The 16,569-nt window shown below is 45.6% G+C and overlaps 2 protein-coding genes and 1 long non-coding RNA gene across 6 annotated transcripts; 1 reads left to right on the top strand and 2 right to left on the bottom strand.

Annotated features, from left to right (window-relative positions):
• Positions 1–239: 239 nt before the first annotated feature.
• LOC146757460 (uncharacterized) lies at positions 240–5,998 on the bottom strand. 4 transcript variants are annotated; one of them, XM_085521445.1, is made up of 6 exons: positions 5,344–5,998; positions 4,103–4,298; positions 2,776–2,901; positions 1,670–1,840; positions 1,263–1,309; positions 240–450 (listed from the first exon to the last, which is right to left on the bottom strand). In XM_085521445.1, the coding sequence occupies exons 1-2, from the start codon at positions 5,996–5,998 to the stop codon at positions 4,234–4,236; spliced, it is 720 nt and encodes a 239-aa protein (XP_085377571.1). In that variant the 3' UTR covers positions 240–450; positions 1,263–1,309; positions 1,670–1,840; positions 2,776–2,901; positions 4,103–4,233. The 4 variants fall into 4 exon arrangements, with proteins under 4 accessions (XP_085377571.1, XP_085377572.1, XP_085377573.1 ...); XM_085521446.1 differs by lacking the exons at positions 240–450; positions 1,263–1,309 and having other exon boundaries at positions 1,628–1,834; XM_085521447.1 differs by lacking the exons at positions 240–450; positions 1,263–1,309; positions 1,670–1,840 and having other exon boundaries at positions 2,618–2,901; positions 4,109–4,298; positions 5,112–5,998.
• Positions 5,735–12,680, top strand: SET (SET nuclear proto-oncogene). The gene is made up of 8 exons (XM_015878928.3): positions 5,735–6,069; positions 7,293–7,350; positions 8,300–8,442; positions 8,897–9,000; positions 9,166–9,279; positions 10,333–10,503; positions 10,599–10,745; positions 11,674–12,680. The coding sequence occupies exons 1-8, from the start codon at positions 5,997–5,999 to the stop codon at positions 11,695–11,697; spliced, it is 834 nt and encodes a 277-aa protein (XP_015734414.1). The 5' UTR covers positions 5,735–5,996; the 3' UTR covers positions 11,698–12,680.
• Positions 12,681–15,748: 3,068 nt separating this feature from the next.
• Positions 15,749–16,539, bottom strand: LOC107321736 (uncharacterized). The gene is made up of 3 exons (XR_014936320.1): positions 16,405–16,539; positions 16,004–16,221; positions 15,749–15,963 (listed from the first exon to the last, which is right to left on the bottom strand). It is a non-coding gene; the product is annotated as an uncharacterized LOC107321736 (long non-coding RNA).
• Between the last annotated feature and the right edge of the window lie 30 nt (positions 16,540–16,569).

The raw sequence follows: 16,569 nt of genomic DNA, 5'->3' as shown, positions 1-16,569 counted from the left end.
AAGGGACAGCAGTCTCAGAGCTCTTGGGACTCTCAGAGCCATTGTAATACCAACAAATAATGAGCGTTCCTACAGACTGACACAATTAACCAAATTCCACTTGCAGATCTTCATTGTTGGCAACTCGAGCAGCATTTTATGTAGCTGAAGCTGAAGCTTAGCTCTGTTCCTATGTTCTGTCTCTGGCTCTAATGAGGGATAGCTGGATAACTCCAGCATTTAGTCAATCAATACAAGAATTACTTTTCTCACAGAGTTTTTATATTTAGGTAGGTTTTTTTATGAGCTTTGACATTCTCAGATGAAAAGAATAATGTGCACAATGTATTGTTATAGCAAAAACCGTATATGGCATCTCTAGGTATTTTCTTCCTTTTTGTTTCACCTATTCTGTCAGTGCACTCGTACAGAACGCTCAGGATGTGTTGTGAATGTCTGAATAACACCAACCTGAGATGGAAGGATCGCAAATAACATATTCACTCTTCACTGTACATTGAAAATTGGCCATAAAGTATTGGAAAGCAAATGTTTGTGGATTCTGTTTGTGGAAGAGGTGTGTGAATCTGAACTTCCCCATAAGTGGAGAAGCGAGAGGTGATTCTCTGAAGGGAAACTACAGGAGAACCAAGTATGGTTTTGTGAGTCCTCAGCATTGCTGCATCCCTTCTGCTTAGATATCCTAAACCTTTGATTCAGCTTTCATACAAGTTTAATGGTTGGCAACCCTGCCCACATCAGGGAGTTGGACTAGATGATCTTTGAGGTTTCCTTCCAACCCACACCATTCTATTATTTGAGTACTTTTGATCCAGATCTACTGTGTCTATTTAGGACTCTATCTAGGAATGGATCTTGTGCCCCAGCTACAAGGAAATTAGACTTCCTCTGGACAGAGCAGAAAGCAAAGGCAAATAGCTCCTTCCTCTGTTTATTATTTCAGGGCCTTCTACACTAAAGCATGGCTGGCACAGCTATTCCAAGTAACTCCTAGTATTAATATTGCAGCATTTCAGTCTGAAAGTCCTTATTAATGACTGACTGTTCTACCTAGGAATACCTCCTCTGAGTGGTCACTTTGTCCAACAGCTTCTGTTCAAAGCTTTCATTACACAGGAGTGTGTGTAGTAGAAGAGCCCTAAACACAAATATCAAACTGTCTGGAAGAGGTATTAATTAATGATCAGATTATCAGAGACTCTTCATTTCACACTTCCTAATGTAACTTTAAGAGAATCTTCCAATAAGCGTTTTCCCCTTACCTTCTGGAAGGAACAGATCATTTCAGCTCCCTGTATTGCTCACAGCTCTTCACCTCATGTGAAAGAAAGGAACAAAACATTCATAAGCACTCACAGATCTGAAGAGCTCTACATCTCATGTTCACAAGTGTCTCAGGTTTCATTGACTTCAAATGTTGATTTATATTGACGTTGTTTTTATATATACATATATTTTGGCTGCCTTTTTGTCTCTAGTGTCTCGGAATGAGAAAAAGTGTTACATGACCATCCAGCTCTTCCTAGATTACAGGCGAGCACTGCGTTAAGTTAAAAGCATTGGTACATGAAAGAGTGACTACATCTAATGGGAATGTGGCCAAAAATTAAGGGAATAAAAAAACCCCAACAGAATCATCGGATTTATTCAATTATGTGACATTACTCACTGTGTTGTCTGTGCTACTGAAGCACCATCCTGCTTCAAAGGCAGCATTTAATCCAGCTGTATTTTCATCTGAGGGCTCTGACTGCAACAACTGCGAGGACACGTGGAAGATTCTTCCATCATTATCTAAGCACTCGGTGCTAATGTGAGCGCAGGCTGGGAAGGTCTGTGGCTAGTGGAGATGAATAAACAGTTGGAGGGGAGGTATTTGACTGTTTAATATATGTGCCAAACTGTCTTTCCAGGGTCATGGAGACTCGGCAGTTCCTGGGGGCTGTCAAACTGATTACACGCAGCAAACCAGCCGGTGTGCCTCTGCCTGCTGCTTAGAGTAAGCACTGATATGTCAGTCAGACTTTACTATCAAGTACGAGCTTATGTGCGTTTCAGATGTCGTTCAGCCTTCAACTCGTTGCTGTATTCAGTCATTTAAAGCTTTCATACACTCTTAAAAAAAAAAAGTTGCCTTGCACTGCTGGGGGGATCTTTGTTCTGAATACAGAGCGTGAACATGCAGGGCTTCAGTGGCAGAGCAGGCTCCCAGTGTAGATGTACAGCTGTAAAGTGTTTGGTGGTAACATGATCCTTGTTTTCTATTTCTATACCATAATTTCTGTGAGATTCTTCTGGATGGAGGGCTATAAACATGTTAAGTTGCTATTAATCACGCTGACTGGCATGATTTTATGTATGCCCATTCTGTATAGCTGGAATACTTAGCTGGAAATTTATCCTCCATTTTTTTCACACATCATTACATTGTATTTGTGAGGATTTAGCACATTTTCTGGCTTCATTTGCCAAATCAAGGGTCCGTGTTTAATAGGTACAGCTGATGTTACAAAAACCAGGCACGATTACCAGTTATGTCTCTGTCTGATAGTAACGTATCTATCTAAAGAAAGAAATACTGGGAGATCAGAACTCCTGCATCAAAGAGGAGACTGTCTTTCTGAATAGGCCCTGTTTATTCCATTCTTGATAACGACAAGCAACTACCACTGCAGACTATGTAAACTGTAAGGCTATCAATCACTATCAGGTGCTGCCAGCACCCCCCAGACGTTCATCTATACACAGAGGAAAACAAACATGAGTTTTCTTCACTTATCTGGGAGCCACTGCCACCCTGCAGGCTGTGAAGATCTCACTCCTTTATGTGACAACACGGGAGGACTCGTGCACTCAGCTGGGAAGACAGCACAGAGAGTCTTGCAACTTCAACCATAGAACCTGAAGTTCAGAGAAGAGCAGGAACACAAACTGTAACACCAATGGAAAAAAGCTGCTTGTGATACAGGCAGCAGAGCTACTTGGACGGGGTCATTTAGGAAAAAGTGTTACTTTTCTATTATATTTGATGTAATATATACATCTATAGGAGAAGGGGAGGGAAGGAGGACACCGTATCCTCCATATCTCGTGTTTCACCCTATCAAGGACCGAAACTGCCTTAGGTGTTAATTATAGATAATGAGAAACATTAGATAGCAGTGAAGGGAAGTGACTGAATATTTATCAACTACAAAACAAGTTCTTCTAAGTGGGCTGTTTGTTTCTAGTGTTATCATGAAATTAAGCATAGTCTTATGTCTGAACATCATATCTAACTTCTGGAAAACCTCCTGTAACAGATAACTCAAGTAACAAGGCTTTCTATCACCTAGATTCCATTTTCCTTCCTTTCTAATGAAACTACATGGGCTTTAGGATCCCTACCGAGAGGAGCAGTTTCAGACTGGGTTGAGAATTGTGCTGCTTGCTTTTTCACAAGTACTTGAGTCATGTTCCTCCTGAGCACACATGTTGACAATGCAGCAAGAACAAACAGCAAATCAATTCAGCAGCAACAGCCACTGGGTGCTCTGCTCCCATCCTTCCTTCTCAACAACTGCTCTAACTCAGCGGCTTCGTTTTATTTCATTACGTCTCTATAAAGCAATGAAGAGAGAGCAGGGAAGGCATCGTTCTGTGAGCTGCTGTCAAACTGTTTGAGCCCAGCCCCAGAAGGATGGAAGCACCTGTTGGTGGGAGACCTGTTATGAATTATACCCAAAAGTCAGACTGCAGCTGAACTGAAAGTGAAGTTCTCCTTTGAAAAGCAGAATAGACAGGCTGTAAAAACAACCGGTCAGCTTGGGTGAAAGGGTATGTATACATCATTGGAACTGACAGATCATGCTTCAGCAATACAGGCTGCTTGATGTGTGGAAGAAGTAGGAGGGAGTAAGCACGTGTCCCTCTGATCGTCACAGAACTGGCTTTCAGTTACACAGCCTACGTTTTCAAACTGTGGACCCTGAAAGACCAATCTAGAACAGAATAGTATGTTACAAGTGATAAAAGGGGGGGAAAGGCAAACATACATTGTTGCATAGAGAAGAGATTAAATGAAAACAGAAGAAAGAAAATCATGCTGCACACCTGAGCTTACCTTTACCTTGTCTGAATGTGAAACATCCATATTAATCAATCCTGGGAGACATGGATAGAGCACGAGAGCAGCTTTGTTGCTGTGCTGGGCATCAGGAAGGCCTTGAGAGCACCCTCTGGAGAAGTCGTCGATCATCTTGCATTAAGCTGTGATGCTTTGTTGCTTTGTCTGGCACAGATGGCAGCTCCCCTCCTGTCTGCATAGGGAAGCACAGTGCAAACTGTGGTTGTGCCACAGTTGTGGGTGACAGTGGGAGCAGACAGAGCTGGCAGGAAGTGACAGCGAGGAACACAAAGGAGAAAACCTTGGGGTTTGGAAGCAACAGCTGTGAGTGGGAACTGGGATTATAGGGGGACTCTGAGGAGGCAGGAGCTGATCCAGGCCTCGTTGGCTGAGCACACTGGAAGGGCAACTGGAGGAGGTGGCAAAGGAAGGGAAAGGGAGGCAGGGAGAATGTGAGAATGTGGTGTGACTGGAAAGCAAACCACAAAGGGCAAGTTCCTGCTTCATCAAAGCTGTGTCTGTTTCTTAGCTTGATCTGCATCATAATATTCATTTGCTAGCGATAAGCTGCATTTTTGGTAGAAAAGAGGAGCTCAGCTGTTACTTCAAGAGCAAAACGGGGCTCCGTGTAGCTGTGAGGCTGCTCTGAGCTCTTCCACAACAGGTGGAAAGGGACACAAAGGGTTATTTAAAGGCCGCTTCCCTGCTTGCAGCGGCAGGTGTGCTGGCAGGCGCTGGGGCTCAGTGACCTTCTGGGGCTGCGCTCCCACTGCAATGGAGTGGGCTGGATGTGACTGACAGGGCCCGTGTGTCCTCGGGACGGAACGTCTGAGCTGCTCTGAGTCATGTTCCAGCTACAGGCACAGGGGCAGCGGCCGCCATGTGTGAGCGCCATCCGTCCTGCAGTGCAGGAGGGGCCGGGCCAGCAGGGCCAGCTCAATGTATTGAGGCTGCTCGGGGAACCGCGTGTGACACCACGGCTCGCACACCGGCACACGGAGCTCACACAGCGCCTCGGGACGCGGATCCAACCGCCACACACGGCGCCTCACACGGGGCGGAGCTGAGGAGAGCCGGGCTGAGGGGACAGACACGGCCGGGCTGAGGAGACGCGCTTCGATCGCGGCGCTCACGGTGAAGGCGCGCGGCCACGTGCGCCGGGTGACGGCAGCGGCGGCGCGCACGCATGCGCAGCCCGCCCCCGGCCGCTCCTCACACACACACACACACACACACACCTGATCGCGCCGCCGCCCTTGTCGCCCCCCAATATCCGCCTCCCTCCCTCTCCCCCTCCTCCTCCTCCCGCTCAGTGTCTCCGCTCCGACCCCGCCTCAGCCGATCGCGCTGCGCCCAATGTCCGCCCGGCGTGCGGCGCTCAGCGGGGCGGGGCCGGGGCGGGGCCTGTGTGCGGCTGCGCCCTGTGCCGCCCGCGGCGGGAGGCGGGCTCTGCGCATGCGCGCGGCGGCGCGCTCGTCCTCTGTCTGGGAGCGGAGCGTACCGCGCATGCGCCTTTCGCCGCCCGCCGCACAGCGCCCGGCAGGGGCCTCGGTGCGCATGCGCCATGCGGCCTACGTCCCCCCCGTGCCCCGGAGGGGGGGGTTGCTGCGCATGCGCCCCGCGCCGCCCGCCCCTCGGCAGCAGCAGCAGGAGGCGATTGTGGCTGCGGGCAGCGCGAGGCGTTGCGAGCAACGCTGCGCCCCCTGTGAAACGGGAGCGCCAGGACCGGGCGGAGGAGGCGGCGGCGGAGGAGGAGGAGGGCGGCACAGCGGCAGCAGCGGCAGCACAGCGGCAGCACAGCGGCAGCAGGAGGAGTCTGCGCGCGGCCCCCCCTCCCTCAGCCCCGCTACAGCCCCCTCCCTCCCTGCGCGCTCCGCTCCGCACCATCACCATGTCGGCGCCGGCGGCCAAAGTCAGTAAGAAGGAGCTCAACTCCAACCACGATGGGGCCGACGAGACCTCAGGTGAGGCCGCGCCGGGGGCGGGCGGGGAATGGCGGCTCCGGCTCGTACCGCGCCGCACCGACCGCCATTTTCCCCAGCACACGGGCCGCGGCCGGGCCGGAGGCGGGAAGAGCGCGGGGCCGGCCGGGCGGATGTGCAGGCCCCGGCGGCGGCAGGAGGCGGCAGAGGAGCCATGTTAGCGCCCTTTTGTCTCCGCTCCCGGCCCGGCCTCCTTCCCCACGGGCGCAGGCGGGGCCGGCCGGGGGGCGCTGCGGCCTCGGCGGAGCGGCGGGACCCCCCCGCCCCCCCCTCCCTTTGCGGCTCTCCCCTCCCTCCCGTAGCACCATCCGCGGCTCCTCATTGTGCTCCGCCGCCATGATGCTCGGCGGCCTCCCGCTCTCGGCGCCGCCGCCGCCGCGTGGTGCCGCTCCGCCGCGCGGGGATGGAGCGGCGGGGCCACGCGGTTGCGGGTCGAGCGAACCGCCCGCGCCGACCCACGTGCGGCGGCTCCGCGCTGCTGCAGCTCCCCGCCGCGGGTTGGTTTCCTCCGTTCTCCGCCGCCGGTGTTAGGGCGCAGCGCTCCGCTTCCTCCCGTCCCGCCGCACGCTGCGCTCACACACGTGCTGTGCTCCCCGCGGCCTGTTCTTGCTGAGCCGGGCGGGAGGCGCTCAACGCAACGCGCCGGCCCCTGCCCGCAGCCGGTCATTCATCACCGGGTGCGATGGGGGAACGGGCGGCACTGAACAGAGCTGGTGTCCGAGGGGACGGAGCGATGAGAAATGAGCCGACCGAGCGTGACCTCGGAGCCGTGTCCTCGTGACTCGCCCATCGCTGTGCTGTGTGGTTTTTAGAAGGCACAGCGCTCCTACTTGGGCTATTTCCAGCGATATTTCGGTCTCTTCCGAATTACTGAATGCACGTTCCTTGAAATCCATTGCTCTTAGGCTTGCAGCTCCTTAGTGAAATTGTTAGTATTCTCTCCTGGTTCACTTACTCCACTGATTCCTAAAAGCACATTGAGGAATTAGAGCTGTGATTTTTGGAGGTGAACTCGTAAGGAGTCCCATTTGTGGGCACTTGTTGGCACTGCAGCCATAGCTCACCATAAAGTAGGTGAAACTGAAAGGCCTGGTAGTGCTCAAGGCACCAGGTAGGAATCGCTGTGTTTGTGCAGTCGGTCACTGGAAAAGATTCCCCAGGTTCAAGAATTGAGGGATTTTGATGCATTTTCATTTATTTTTCAGAAAAAGAGCAACAGGAAGCAATTGAACACATTGATGAAGTACAGAATGAAATAGACAGGTAAACACTACAAAGCTTTCGTTTTTCTTTAGCAGAAAGTGATTTCAAAGACTAAAAACATTGCATGAAGTGCTTGGCAGTGGTTCCCAGTCCCTTCAGATTCCCCCATGGTTCTAGTGTGTTCTGACCTGACCAGGTGTAACAGTTATTGCTGTATGACCAACATGTGGAAGTACCTCCATTTCTTGGTTACCAGTTTTTCACTGGTAATACACAACTTGAGTCTGTATTTCTAAATCCACTGTGATAGTTTAGAGCCTTATTACTTGCTGCTTGTTTACGCGTGTGCCGTTTTGCAGAAGTATTCTCATACTTTTAAGCAGTGAGATTGAAAAGATACTGTTACTGTAAGTAGTTTTATCCTGCAGTTGTGTGTTTGTAGCTAGAAAACTTCACTGAAATCTTAGTTTAACTTCCCCAGGCATTGGGGGGCTCTGTCACTATTTGGGTCCCATCTGCATGCACACCATCCTGCCAAGAGTGCAGGTGATTAGTGAGGCTTGGGCTGTGTGGAACAGTTGTGGTTTCAGGGCTCTGTCTTTTATGAAGCCAATTAAGTGTTCTGCCTTAAGACTCTGCTGATGTGGGGTTGCTTTGCTATAGTCCTGCTTACCTGCCCTGAAATTATACATGGCAGGTGATGGTGTTATGCAGCACACATCAACAGGTGTCTTGCCTATGAAACATGTAAGGCATCAAATACTACTTTGTGTTGTATAAATAAAGGTCTGCCTCTCATGCAGTGCTTCAAAGCATAAAATGTGCTTAGAATGCTTGATTAAGATGTGTGTGATTGCTTATGGCAGTGTGTTTCTTACCAGGTTTGAGCCTCTGTTTTATGTTTGAGCTCCTGACTACTCTAATTAAGCCCGTTCAGTTTGCTGCTAACTACTGGTGATGCATCTTTAAGTTTTCTCTTGTAAGGTTAGCTTGGCTCTTTGTATTACAGACTGAATGAACAAGCCAGTGAGGAAATCTTGAAAGTAGAACAGAAATACAACAAACTCCGCCAACCATTCTTCCAGAAGAGGTCAGAATTGATCGCCAAAATCCCAAATTTCTGGGTAACAACATTTGTCAACCACCCGCAAGGTATATTGCTCGTAGCCCTCTGTTTCCATACATTCAATGCTTCCTTGTAATGTGAGGCTCTTGTAGTTCTGAGTGTTTTCTAGCAGTTCATGCACTTACACAGAAGCCTGCTTCATATGCAAACACTTCCTTTTGTCACAGGACATGTTTTATACGCTTTTTGGCTCTTGCATTTGTTGACCAAAGGAACATGTTGGTCACTAGAATTCCGTGGCAATTTTCTTCCTGTATTTTAAATGACCAGTTTCATACTTTCCTCAAATGATCGGCCCCTTTAAAGAAAATACAGCTGCTAATAGTCTGTTCTCTGGCTTCTGAATCAAAAAATGGGCCACAACAAGTTGGCTCAAACGTGTTGCTTTTCAGATTGTATGCAGTGTAAATTTCCTTTATTTCATGTCCATGACATACATTTAATAGCTTTGTTAACCTGGTATTCCTAATTCTACCTTAGTATCTGCACTGCTGGGAGAAGAAGATGAAGAGGCACTGCATTATTTGACCAGAGTTGAGGTGACAGAATTTGAAGACATCAAATCAGGTTACAGAATAGATTTTGTAAGTACTTGGAATCTTCCTTTGCTTGTTACTTTTTGAGTGTAGTTGTGGATGGGGTTGTAGTTGGTAACTTAATCTATTCAGTTGTCTATTTAGTCCCAGATTTGACTTGGCACGATATGATCACGATCTGGGAGTTGTAATTCTTTGCTTTCAACCCTGCAGTATTTTGATGAGAATCCATACTTCGAAAATAAAGTTCTCTCCAAAGAGTTCCACCTGAATGAAAGCGGAGACCCATCTTCAAAATCAACTGAGATCAAATGGAAATCTGGAAAGGTGCGTATCTGTGTCTGGGAGAGGAATTGCTGCTGTGATACCATCATTTGCATTTGTGTTCCTTTGACTTCCTTTCAGAACTGCAGCTGTCTCTTCCTCTTTTCATCCCTTTCCCTCTTTTCTATGACATGTAGTTCATGCTTTGCAACACTTGCTTGGAGATACGTAGGTAACTCTCCATCCTGTACAGTAGCTTGACTGAGCTGTTGTACAGAAATTACAGTTTTAATATGAAGTAGCTGAATGGTCTTTAAGATACACCATAGCATTGATGTGAACTTTGGTATAGTTCTTCATTTAAATAATATCAGCCTATAAATGTTAGGATTCTATCAAGAAAACAGACATTGGAAGTTTTGAGTTACCTTATAACCCAAGAAAGAACGGGTTAAATCCAAGATAGTTGCATTTTTTTCAAACTTAGGAATCAGGTTGTTGCAAACTTAGGAAGCTTCTGGGCTGATGTACTGGATGGATGTTCTTGTGACCATACGTTTCAGTGGTGTGTGCATTTTTATTTGCTTACCACAAAGAATGTCCTGAAGGCTTCAAAGCAGAGCGTGTTAGGATAAGAACACCAAGCAGGTCTGCATCTCAGTGTTAAGTTAGACAGCTTTGAAGTGTGGAGACTGAACTTAAACTGTGTGTTTATGTGGTAGTTGTAGCATTGAGCTGCAATCACAGCAACTCTAGAGCACTATTAAGCTATTTTAAGTTTGGTATTTCAGTAAACACTTGTTTACTTCCCATGACAGGGAGGCATAAAGGAAGTGCACGTTCTCGTGTATCTGCAGTGTGTCAGTGGAAGTCATTAGAAGAAGCGAGTAGTCTTGCTGCTGAGTGGTACCTTTTGCTATGAATCCCGATGGTTCCAAACGTTTATTTCAAGATTTTTTCCCTGAAAGATTGATTGAATGACATATTTAGGTTGTTTAGACAAGCATGTTTCTACCTGGTGCTCATGTTTTTACTTTTTTGGGGGGGGAAGAAGGGAGGGGAACACACACAAAAGTGTAAAAATGTATTTAGAGAACTTCTTAAATTTGTTTTCAGGATCTGACAAAACGTTCAAGCCAGACACAGAACAAAGCCAGTAGGAAGAGGCAGCATGAAGAGCCAGAAAGTTTCTTTACCTGGTTCACTGACCACTCTGATGCAGGTGCAGATGAACTAGGGGAGGTCATCAAGGATGACATCTGGCCAAATCCATTACAGTACTACTTGGTAAGGATAGTGCTGTGCTGTACTTCAATACCCGCAGAAGCGCTGTGCGGGTAAAAGTGAATTTGATCATTGTAGTTATTGTATGTGTCTTAAAGGTTCCTGATATGGATGATGAAGAAGGGGAGGGAGAGGAAGATGATGATGATGATGAAGAGGAAGAAGGATTGGAGGATATTGATGAAGAAGGAGATGAAGATGAGGGAGAAGAAGATGAAGATGATGATGAGGGAGAGGAAGGAGAGGTGAGCGCTCAGCTTTTACCTGTTCCCTCTCTTTGATCTATGGAAATCAAATCAGTTCAAAAGAGGGACTTGTGAGAATATTGAGCCATTGATATAAAGGTAGTTTTCTGTACAGACACTGACAAAGTTTTAGGAGAGAAGCAGGACTATTACTGCTTTCACTTACAGTATTTCAGTGTTGTGGTAAGTACGGTTGTGTATCTGAGTGTGCAATAAACTAGTTTGAGTGAACCTGCAAGGAAAGCGCTCTGGATGAATTAGATATTAGTATCTGCTCTAGCTTAATCAAATCATTAATTAGCGAGCATTACAGCAAAACTTTACTTGTAAATAGCTTTTGTTGATGCATCCAGTTCTGTAACTCTCTTGCCTGTTGGTTCATTTTGGCTTATTGGCATCTTAGCTGAGGCTCTTGGTTGAGTTGAGGAATTAAGTTTTGCTTAGAGCGAGTGGGGTTCTGGAGACAGCACTCAGGGTGTTGGGAAGTTGAAACTGACTGCTTGATTCTGGCAGGAGGAACATTGTGAGTACCAGGCACTGTATGCTGAGTAATGGGCAGCAACTTAGAACATTAGAGTCTGAAAGTTGCAGAATTTTGCTCTTCTGATTTGAAAAGGAAACACCAAAGAAGAAATAATTCACTTTCTAACTAATGAATGTGAGTGATTGTGAGTCACGGTAACTTCTTCAGAACTGTTCTTTCAGTGGGAAGCAGCACTTTTCAGTGCTGCCTGACTTCTGTGTAGATACGTAACTCACAAGTGTCACTGTTAGTGAAGAGGGACAGATAATCACACAAGTGCTATGAGTAATGCTGCAGGACTGTGGGCTCTAGGGTAGCAAAACATTGTGGTTACTGCATTTGAAAGTTCATGCTATCTGGAGTTTAGAGATCAGATTTTTTTAATTGTTGTTTATCTTTCAACAGGAGGATGAAGGAGAAGATGACTAATTGAACACTGATGGATTCCAAATTCCCTTTTTACCTTTTTAATTTTTCTCCAGTCCCTGGGAGCAAGTTGCTGTCTTTTTTTTCTTGTGCTCAGTCTCCTTGTTCTCTTGAGGTCTCTTTTTCTCTCCTCTACACCATGGTTCACAATTTAATTTGGGGAAAATACCTTGAGCAGAATGCAGTGGAGAAGAATCTACCGGTTTCTGTTTCAAGTTCATTTTTATCCCTTTCTGTCTCAAAACAAAAAAACTGTTTATGGAATCAACACACCATATTCTGTGGGAAAAAAGAAAACCTTCTGCTCCCTTCACTCTGCTGGAAGCTGAAGAGTGCTAGGCCCCTGTGTAGTAGTGCATAGAATCTAGCTTTTTTCCTTCTTTCTCTGTATATTGGGCTCAGAGATTACACTGTGTCTCTATGTGAATATGGACAGTTAGCATTTACCAACATGTATCTGTCTACTTTCTCTTGTTTAAAAAAAAAAAGAAAAAGCTAAAAAAAAAAATAAAAATAAAAAAATGGGGTTATAGAAGGTCAGCCTGGGGTGGGTTTCGGATGTGTGGGTGGGGTAAGTGGGCATTTTGACAACATGGCTTCTTCTCCTTTGGCATGTTTAATTGTGATGTTTAACAAACATCCTTGCAGTTTAAGATGACACTTTTAAAATAAAATCTTCTCCTAATGATGACTTTGAGCCCTGCCACTTGATGGAGAATCAGCAGAACCTGTAGGATCTTATTTGGAATTGACATTCTCTATTGTAATTTTGTTCTTGTTTATTTTTAAATTCTTTTTTTTTTGTTTGTTTTGGTTTCTTTTTTTTTTTGTTGTTGTTGTTTTGTTTTTTTGGGGTTGGTTTTTTTTTGGTTTTTTTTTTTGGGTTTTTTTGTTTTGTTTCACTGGAAAGGAAAGAAAGATGCTCAGTTTTAAACGTTAAAGTGTACAAGTTGCTTTGTTACAATAAAACTAAATGTGTACACAAAGGGACTGGTTGGTCTTCACTGAAAGAAACAGTTGTAATATTCTGTTTTGGACCTGCACGTAGTTTCGTGGCATTTTTGGGGGCGTTTGGTCAGTGTTTCTGTAGTGCAATGCAACCCTGTGGTTCCGTGGACTGATAAGCAGTTCGTTTAGGTTCCGTTATGGCAGTACTTGGGAAATGCTCCATCTGGCAGCTACTGCTGTGCACTCTGTTTTGTGAATTATGTGGCAGCCATAAGCTGAGGCTGTAGTGCGGATGTATGTCTTGTGTGAAGATCAAGTGTATGTTCACGTTCTGCAAAACAAAGAAGCACTTGACTCGGCTGTTCTAGTAGGAACTTGGAGTGATGTACCTCCAGTAGATGGGTTTGCATGAGAAGACCGTGCAAACTCAGAGTAAAAAGATGGGATGTGCTCTAGGAAGATTTGTTGTGGTTCTGGATATTCGGTTGAGGTGAAAATAAATAGTGCAAGGAAACTCTTTGGGTGATTTCAGTTAGCAAGATTCCTTGGAGCTTTTGTACAAAGAAGCTGCTGCTTACTGCTTTCTCCTTGGTAGCAGCATGTAAATATGCTTTAGAGACACTTCCCCCCCAACATGTTAAGAGATTGTGTTTGAATGGCTTGTAATGATTTCACATAGAGGTTGTTGGTATTTCACAAAGTGTAATGAAAGTTGTTTTAACATGCTGTGCTTTTGAAATATTTAAAGGATTGTATTAGCTAATCTGAAATTCAAACAGCTAGATCTCTTTGGATGTGTAGAGGAGACTGTCTTCTGGGAAGACTTGCTCTTATATTCTCTGATTCCTTTTCCTCACAGAATTTGCTGTAATCAAATTCTGCTTTTTTTTTTTTTTTCTTTTTAATGCTAAAGAATACGTGTAGCAGAGCAAGATTCATCTCTGCTTGAGACATGCCCAGATAACATAGGAAAGGGGAGAGCATTCTATAAGCGTTGGGTCCATCTCGGATTCAGTCTGGTTACCGGAGGCAACACAACATCCCGTCTGCATGCGATCAGTGCAAAACAAGACCATCTACCTTATTCCATCTCAACAAAAGCTTCTGCTCAGGTCTTGCTGCTTGCGAAGCAAATGAAAATGTTCACTTGTCAAGTTTTGTTTTGCAATCTAGAGTGAAAACAAATGAAAATTAAGAAGGCTGTACTTCGTTAGATTCCTTTTTGCTGTAAGATAGAAGTCCAGCGCCTGTTGTGGTGACGGGTTGATGTGCTATTATTACTTGCCCTGATGCCTCACAAATGTTAATTTTTATGTCATCCTAATTGATTGTAGATCTTCAAGGGAAGAATCTAGCTAGTCTTCATTTAATGCTTTGTGGAGGAAAAAAACACAACTGTGCCGTTGTTGCTAATGTGTCTGTTACTATCAGAAAACCTCCAAGAACTGTTCTGAAAAGTCAAAATGCCATGAGCAGGAAATGGGAAGTGGATATTCAAATGCTTCTTTCAAGGTTTCCTTATCCATTTACACGTGGATTTTACAGGATGACAAAACATTCTTGCTGCTGTTCTGATGCTGGTTTTCCTGTGAAACAGAAGGGTTTGCTGCTGGCAACAGCTGAAGAGTAAAGTGATGTACTGAAAAAGTAAACCATATTGAAGTGTAATCTTAAATACTGTTTTCTAACTATAGAAGTGAATAGGGATTAACACCAACACTGAAGAAATACTGCAGGTGGGCATCGTGCACTCTGACTGTTGGCGTGATGTCTAATTTGACTGAATATAAGTAACGGGTGCCCATTTTTACTTGATTTAATCTGTATGCATTCAAAAAAATAAGCATTTAGAGGTAATGTCCACCTTGGATAGGAATGGGAGATTAATTTCTATGAAGCATCTGTATCTCTTGTTAATTCTCCAGTGCTGCTTGAGCTCCTCACATGCAGTTGATCCTACTGAGTGAAACTTGTCACAGGTGGAAGCTGAATTTAGGCTTTTATGGCTTGAATTTCCAGGGTTAAAATGTGAAATTGGTGGCAATTTAAAGTTACTGTACTTAAATGACTTAAACGACTTGAAGGTTATTTTAAGCTTGAAATTTAATTGCTATAAAATGGAATCTTTTGTCTGTAATTTCTAGTGCCAAACGAAAGCAAATGTGTGTAAATAGTCAGGTTTTTTAACATGTATGCTTATCCATAGTTGTCAATACAGGCTTTGTCCCTGTAAAGACAAGCGTTATCTGAATCGATTTCTCAGTCCTTCATGCCATTTGTTTGAACCTGTAAGCTTCTCTTCTGTACCACTTCAAAACAGGTGCATATTGGTAGCACTTTGTTTTATCTGATGCTGTTCCTGAATTTTGAAGCCATGTCTTATATTTTTTTCCTTTTCTTTCCAAAAGAAAACCTGAAATCACTTCTGATGTACCTTCAAGCTATCCTTCTATTGGAAGGAATTAAAGTACCTTGAACTGTAACTTGATGTTACCATTTCTAAGAGTCTTCTTCAAAAGAATCAGCTATTAGTCCCAATCTGTTGTTGGGTGGAGGTTGTATGCTCACTAATATGGACTGCAGGTGCCCAGTGTGGGAAAGGTGTGGAAACAAGCGACCCTTGAACAAGAAGTTTGCTTTAGTAGGGGAGCAAATCTTTGCTTAATCTCTTGCTCTCCTTCTCCTCAATTAAAATAGAATTTTCTAAGGCTTTTCTTTTGATCCCACATCTGAGTGACTGTGCTGCTCCATACACAGGGATTGTCCACCGCACCTATGAAACTCCAAAGCCAACTAATTCATCTTTTCCCTTCCTAGTATTCCCACTGAATGAAGAGTCTAATTAAAATCATTCCTTAAATGCTAAACAGAGCCTGGCCCACGTTACAAATAGCAAGCGGGTTCCAGAAGGGTTTATATTAATCTAATACACTGGCTTTATTAACAACAGGAGCACCTTCAAAGGCTTTATGGAAGTCTAAGGTTTCATTAATTCAACTTGATTAAGCTACATTTAAATTCTACATTTTCTGGTGATTTCCTTATACTAATTATTCACATGTAGACTATTTACAAAGGGCTTATTGTAAGAAAAAAACGGCTCTAATTAAATAAAAGGAAAGCATTCTGTTTATTAGCCTATTTCTAAGTATGTATGCGGGAATACAACCAACTCAGGATGACTCCAGGGCTGAAGAAACACATTAGTGCAAAATTAATACACGGTGCTGCTGAGGAGGGACCTGAGGGGAGGTTTGTGCCACCTGAAGGCAGTGATGGAGCATCTCGCTCGATGGGAAGCCTATGATACACCAATCAAACCTATGATACACCAATCAAACCTATGATACACCAATCAAACCTATGATACACCAATCGAGCCTATGATACACCGCATGTCAGCTCTGCGTGGCACTGAGGCAGCACTGGCAGTTCTGTGGTGATGCCGATGGATTCGGGTTGCTTTTGTCCCAGATATTCAGCGCTGTCTCCGTCCTGCCCTGCAGAGGGGCATCTCTACAGAGCAAAAGTTGGCCGCAGACAGATGGGCATCGTCCCCTTTCCAGGGCAGCATCATCCCTAGAGAGCTGTAGATTGCCCTACATGCGAACTAGAAACTAGAACCAGCACAACCAACAGCGCCCGGTTTCAGCCCGATGTCCCGAACTGAGCACGGCCCGAGCTGAGCTCTGTCCCGGTGTCCCCTTAACGCCGATTTACCACAGAATCCCAGTGCCGGTACCCGCTGTGGGTTGGAGTTACCTCGGTCTCCTCAGCATCCGACGGCCGCGCCGCTCCTTCCCGCCGCCATCCCGGCCGTTCCCTCAGGGCGGCGGCGAAGCGCCGAGCTCAGCCCGGGACTTGGAGGACGATCTGCGCTCCCTGGGGGCCGCCCGCAGGGAGTTCCCGGCTCCGGGCCCCGCGAGA

This window comes from Coturnix japonica, chromosome 21 (assembly GCF_054131305.1).
Source record: "Coturnix japonica strain WE chromosome 21, WE-NBRP24, whole genome shotgun sequence".
Lineage (NCBI taxonomy): Eukaryota > Metazoa > Chordata > Aves > Galliformes > Phasianidae > Coturnix > Coturnix japonica.
Note: the sequence above shows the minus strand (reverse complement) of the source record. Positions and strands in the feature narration are given on the sequence as shown.